The following is a 6,667-nucleotide window of genomic DNA, read 5'->3' as shown; positions in this document are numbered from 1 at the left end:
CCAGCCACAGTCAGAGCATCGGGCACAAGAGCATATTTTCTCTTAATGGAAATGATCCTGGCCATGGTTCAAGGCGCTGGGAACAGGCCCTGCAGCCACTCACACCTCAAACACCTCGCGCCCTCCGGTCCCCCAGCACCCACTCCCGCAGTTGCACAGAGTGTCACTGCAGCGACTCGGGGAGTGGATCGGGGCTGTGTCCCTCGCTGGGACCCCTGAGCCCCACAGCCCCTCCCGTGGGTGCTGGGACATGGAATCACTCCTCTCGCACCAGCAGGACCCAGCACCGGGGTGAGGGGCTGCTCCTCAGCACGGCTGGGCCAAGGGACAGCAACAAAATGATTTTCCTATTAACTCACCCTTATTAAAGGAAATTAGATTAATTACACTGTAGAAAGCAATAAATCTTTCCCTGGAGAGACAGGGAGGGTGCCTGGGATTTTGGTCTCCATGTGTAATGTTAAAATTAGCAATTCTGTCTAATCCCATTTTTCAGTGTAATAATGCTTCTGAGGGAGAGGAGCGTAAAGCTCTGTGGCTTACAGACACTAATTTTCTGAGATAAATAGAGAATTTCTTCTCGCTCTAGAGCTAAGGACGAAATCGCTCTGAAGCCTGCACCCTGTAAGCTCCGTTTCCCACTGCTGTATTTTAAAAGGACATTTATGCTTCCCCAAGCTCCAGCGTGACAGCTGAGCAGTGGCACTCTGCAATTCCACAGCAAGGTCCAGCCACATCAGTTTTCATATTATCTTGCTGTAAATGAGATTCACTGGACAACATGGATGGGATTTGCAGCACAGCTGTGAAAGAAATCCTGCCTTCAGGAAAGCTACCATCTATGAATAAATTGAGTGTACTTATTTTGGTCTCCTGACAGGCTCAAACATTCTGAGGCTGTGAAAGCCAAGACCCAGCCTGTCTCACAGGCACCCCTCACAGAAGGAAGCACACATCGGGAATGGGCTCTCCTCTGGCTGTCTCATCCCGTGGGGACAGCACCGTGGCTGGAGGTGAGAAGGTACCACGCGTGAGACAACCCCTTCTCCCAAGGGGCTCATCACAGCGCAGCTTCCCAGGAACTTGTCCGGATCACCAACAAACCTCCTCCCCAGAAGGTAAGCCACAGCCCCTCTGGCTCCTTACTCAACTTCCCCAAAGTTGAATCTCTCCAACCAACATACTCCTCCCTGCTAAGCCATCAGGTACTTCCCGAGACCGCCCGGCACCCCGAGCACCCACACGTGTGGGAGGATGAGCAGGCGGTGCAGCGACTCTTCTCCCACCTCCAGGATTCACCTGGAACCCTGCAAGCACAACCCATGAGAGGAGCACAAGCTGCAGCTCAATCCATGTCAAACAGCATTTGATTTGTGTCCTGGAATCCCTATCACACACGGCGACACGGGCTCAGCTGAAAGGCTGCAAGGTCCTACCGGGACCGGCACGGCACGGCAGATGGTGATGGGCAGAGCGTGGCTGCCCGAAGCAGCAGGGACACAGTTCAGCACTGCGGGGCACGGCTGCCCTGCGGCGAAACAGCCAGCACCCACCTCTGCTCACCTCTTCTAATTAGTACATCACACCTAATTGAGTGCCTAACTGCTAAATGATGTGGCAGTTTAATTAAATATTATATTTTTTGTCAGAATAAAACCCAAAAGGAAAACGAAAAACGAACCCCCACTGAAAACAAACACCAAAGGAGGAGGGGAAAAAGCAAAGCTAAAGAAACTTCAGTGTTGGCAGGCTCTGCTCCGAACTGAGGAAAGGTTTGCAGTTCTCCCAATCACTTCTTTAGAGAATAGGAACAATTTACAAACTCCTTAATGCCTTTTTCAGTGATGCCAAGGAGTATTTGCTCCTCTTATGCCTTCAGGTGACCCAAGGAACAGGGATTACTCGTGGGATTACATGGGTCAGCTGAAGGAGTTCCACACGCTGTCCCGCACCTTCAAATCCAAGACTCCTGAGTGAAAAAAAGGCCTCGAGACAGCTCTAATTTGTTCTAAACTATCAGCCCTTCTATCAGCAAGCAGGGAATTGTTCTATTTATTTCTCACAATGTCACTGAATCCATGACCACATACAAGGTGTCCATGATGATAAACGCTTGCTTTGTATCCGGAGCTATTTCTGACAATGCTTGATAGCGCACATTTATCAAATTGCCTGGAAGAGCCACCTATTAGGATCATTATCTAACACAGTCCCTCGGTGGGAGTCCGATATCAGCAAATCCTGAGGAATGGACCTCGCTGGGTACCTGCTCTGCTCATTATTTCTCTAGATTAATAGAGTTCACATTTCCATTAAGAATTTGGGCTGAACTTTGGAGTTCTCCCACCCAGAGCAAAGCTGCAGCACCAGCACTAGGGCTGCCCAGCACCCTCTCCTGCCTGGGGGCTGGCGACTTGCACCCCACGTCAGCCAGCCAGCCAGCACCCTGGTGAAACAGACAGGCCCTGCTACTTGCTTGCTCCCTGCTGGAAGCATCCCCAGCTCCCCTTAGACAAGCGCCATGCAGTGTCCAGGGGGACCAGAAGTGACACCAACAATTGGCAGGAGCAACTGCGGAAAAAGGAAATCCTGCTTAGCCCTGATCTCGAGTAGTACACAGTGCAGGCAGCAGGCAGAACGGATTCAGGGGGCGAATCTGTTTAGCCATTAGCTGCCAGATAGCTTTAATTCACGTCAGATACAATTCTCACTCTGACAACTGAAAGAGGAAGCTTGAACAGCAGCAGCGGTGTTGGTCGCACCGCGCTGGCAAGCCGGGCTTCAGGAGACCCACCTCTGCAAAAAAGAGACTGACGAGATACTAGCAAAACCGTTAATTCCTGGATTTGCTAAGTAACAGTACCCTGCAGAGGAACTTCTTGTGGAACAAGAACGCAGTATACTCCTTTAAGGTTTGGACAATGCAGCTTGTGCTCTGTCCCTGAAGTTTTCTTGAAGAGGGAGTAAACTGTTTTTGCAAGAACTTTGCTGGATGTGCAAGGACGTACGATAGGATGTTCTAACTGCAGCAAGGGCATCTAACACCCACATGGCTTGATAACATCAACAAAAACCAAAGCTTGTTATAGCTTGCACCTGGTGTGTGTGAACACTGCCTAACTGTGTATATATTGGACTAATTTGAGCAACGAACTGAGAACGGCATGGAACCGCATCGGTGTGATTAGTGTTACTCGGTCGGCTCCCCGAAAGGGACCCTCCTCAGTACCCTACCTCAGCACTGACCAGAAGCATCTGACGGGGTCACAAACACGTCAATGCGGGCATTAAGCCCTGCAGCTACAGCTCTGAAACGCAGACAGTATTGACAGCAGAGCTCTCTAGGCTAGCTGAGCGCTCTAGTTTGACTTCTCTTATTGACAGCAGAGCTCTCTAGGCTAGCTGAGTGCTCTAGTTTGATTTCTCGTCCTGGTAAAGACATGGTGAAAGAATAATCTCGACCTACACATCTGTACCCAAACAATTTTATTTGAAGTTTAAATCAACAAAAGATACAAACTAAAACAAGAGCGAAAGGCGCCCGTCCCAAATGAAATGCTGTTTATTTAGAAGGGACGTCAATATTCACCGTGTTTCATTGGTAGGTTCGCACCATCACAAGCTCGTGCAAGATGAACCTAGAAATGAAGAGAAATTAATTAGTACTCCAAGAAACACTCTTCTACCTCACAACCACTCGCAACTTCTGCCTGAAGCGGAAGACGTTTCACTCCAATTCAGCTTTTCAAAACAGTACCTAGAAATGAAGAGAAATTAATTAGTACTCTAAGAAACACTCTTCTACCTCACAACCACTCTGCCTGAAGCAGAAGACGTTTCACTCCGATTCAGCTTTTCAAAACAGCGACGATAGCTCTGCTTCAAGAAGGACACGGTTTACCCACAGCTTCTACTGCGCTAAAGACGATGTAAAACTACCCCCACCCCCTCCATCCCATCTCAGTTTCTTGGTCACTGACACCAGGCAAAACAAAGATGTGAGCGCAGGGCAGAAGGCGCTCTGGTTACAGCTCGACAGTCCCACGACTGATGGCAGAGCGACAACGCTGCCTTACAACTTCCAGTCGTGACCGACAGAAATACGCGGGCTTACCGAGAACTTCTTCATAATTCCTCGGGCCTCTGGATGCAGATGAAGAAAATTCTTCTCGGTCAAATCACTTGCTGTTAAACAAATGCTCTGCAAAAAAAAAAAAACAACAAAAAACAACCACCAAACCAAATCTCAGGTTTTGTTTGGTCAGCTGTGGTACCCAGAAGCCGCAAAAAAGATCTAAAAAGTAAATAAAATCCAAGCATACTAGGAGACCACACACAGGCAGAACCACATTTGCCTTGACCAGAAGCTCACCTCGTACCCTCCCTGTAGGGCGTTAACACGTTACTGCCAGCAGAACAAACGTTAAACACGCAGCAAGACACTATCCTGAGTTCTGCTTTGACCACCTCCCACCTGGCACTAGAAACCTTCCGAGGCTCTTTTAACGCTCCCTCAATCCCCTGACAGACTGCAGAGGCAGGAGTGGGTGGCCTGGCGAGGCCCCCGAGAAGCTGCAGGCTGCCCCTCCAGCACCGACTGCCCAGAGTCAAGCTTCTGACCTACCTCCCCTCCACCAACGGGGACGGTGAGGAAGATGTCGTTGCTGTTGGCCAGGGGGCTGCCGTTGGCAGAGACAGCATAAACGCGTTCATTGAGGGCGGGCGTGCGCAAACCCGGCGTCTTGAAAACGCTGAAAACAAAGTTATAGGCAAACAATTTCATAGCAATTGCTCAAGGCACTTGGACGAGAAGTCTTCCATTCCAGGTTCAAAGAGTCACAAAAGACTCTGTTGCAAACAGACAACGTGAAGCAAAGAACAGAGCGCTCCCCTACCAAAGACACTAACAGAGAAATTTGACAGAACACGTACCTGGAATCAAATCTGGGTGTGACCATGGAGGTACCTCCGCGAGCACAGAGACCAACAAGTCTGCCAGTAGCTGGAGTGATGAAGCTCTTTTTGCTTGATCTGTTAAAGGGAAATAAGCCTCTGCTCATAAGAATGCTCTTAAGAAATGTACAAGCACGAACTTATCAGAGACCTGAAGGATGTTATCACCACAGAAAACCTGGGGTTCTTACTGACCACAGATAAAGCCCAAAGCTGGGAAGACCTGGTTGCCACAGGAGAGGAAGTTGCCTCTCTCGTGCACTGCTAGGTCACTGAATTTTCACCTACAGCAGGGCACAACTACATCAACCAGCCTACTAAACCATGCTCTGCTCCATGTAAGAGTCACACTGGCACTACACACTTATTCCACCTTGCTGAAACCCAGTAAAAAGTAAATCCCCCCTATTACCTTTTACTCGTCTGCTTCACACTTCCTGAAGCAGCCCTCCTGCTCCTGGATGCCGGCACCTTTTTAGTGGATGCCTTCCCCTGAAACACACACAACTCACCAAATCAGCCCCTTCGCTCTCCTGTGGCAGCTGAGTCCACAACGAAAAAACGCTGCCACACAAAGCTTTTGGCTCAGCAGGCTCCTTTCTGGGGCACAGGAATCCAGAAACAAGCAACACACCAGCTTCAGCAACCTTCTCCTATCGCTAGGAATCTCAGAAATCAAAACCTGTTCTGAAGTCCCCCTGAAAGGACCCTGGACAGTTAGACTGTTAGGCATCACCTCAGTAAGTAGTTCATATTTTGTGAATAAAGTCACCACAAATAGCAACGACTTACCTTTCCAGTCCTTGGATTAATGTTCTCAGCTTCTGCCTCTGCAAGACATTCACCATCGTGTTTTGCTTTCTTTGCTAGAGGACGCAAAGGAGGCTCTGCTTCCTCTTCAATAGCTTCAATATCCTGCTTAGATTTTCCCACTAGAAAGAGAAAGCATCACCTAAGCTGAAATAAATAACAACTCCACATCACTGGCTAGCAGTAGAAATAAACAGTAAGCAATTGCAAGTATTTTTGGGAGTAGTTTGCTTCTGAAATCCAAATTCCAACGTAATTCCAACAGCTGGCAGAGCACCGCTTTGAATTATTTTAAGTGTTTTAATAACATTAGGGGGAGCTAATGCAGATAGTACCGATAAAAGTAGGATTGTTTTCCTCTTTTCAAACATACCGAAGGATGGAAACAGGAATAGAATTACTCTTCACAGCATGTAAGCCATGACGTGCTTTCCTCTCACCGAACTCACCACAATGCTTAAAACAAACTGACCTCTCTTCAGGAGCTTTAAAGGAGTCTGGATAACTTCTGCCACGAACTTGTTTATTTCTGCTGTTTCCAAGTCTGCCTAAAATTAAGAACAGTCACGACACCATTAGGGTTGGCAGCAGCACACAGTTCTGAGAAAACCGAGTTGCAGAGCAAATAACATTGCTTTTGAGCAGGAACACCTCCGCGTGTTCCGTTGTGCTCCAACTGGGGCCTTTCCTGTTATTCTCGTGGGGACAAGCGCGGGGGGGGCTGCAGGTCTTTCGGGACTAACCCTCGGGTTTGGCAGCTGCAAAAACGCTTCCCACATACCCGCTGCTCAGCCAGCTTCGAAACGCTTCAACTTGCCTAAAAGTGCCTGCGCTCTCAGGGGCCTGGGAGAGAACAGAAGCAGGCGAGGGAAGGCTGACAGGAGCACGCAAATCCTGCCCCGCT

At 48.9% G+C, this 6,667-nt stretch overlaps 1 protein-coding gene across 1 annotated transcript; it reads right to left on the bottom strand.

Moving 5' to 3' along the window:
• Nucleotides 1-4,114: 4,114 nt before the first annotated feature.
• CDCA8 (cell division cycle associated 8) lies at nucleotides 4,115-6,311 on the bottom strand (the record flags this gene model as incomplete). The annotated part of the gene is made up of 6 exons (XM_009873147.1): nucleotides 4,115-4,201; nucleotides 4,625-4,751; nucleotides 4,933-5,031; nucleotides 5,366-5,445; nucleotides 5,746-5,885; nucleotides 6,236-6,311. Coding segments are annotated over 6 exons (609 nt in total), but the record flags the coding sequence as incomplete, so codon positions are not given.
• Nucleotides 6,312-6,667: the final 356 nt, after the last annotated feature.

This window comes from Apaloderma vittatum, unplaced genomic scaffold (genome assembly GCF_000703405.1).
Source record: "Apaloderma vittatum isolate BGI_N311 unplaced genomic scaffold, ASM70340v1 scaffold26487, whole genome shotgun sequence".
In the NCBI taxonomy this organism is placed as follows: domain Eukaryota; kingdom Metazoa; phylum Chordata; class Aves; order Trogoniformes; family Trogonidae; genus Apaloderma; species Apaloderma vittatum.
Note: the sequence above shows the minus strand (reverse complement) of the source record. Positions and strands in the feature narration are given on the sequence as shown.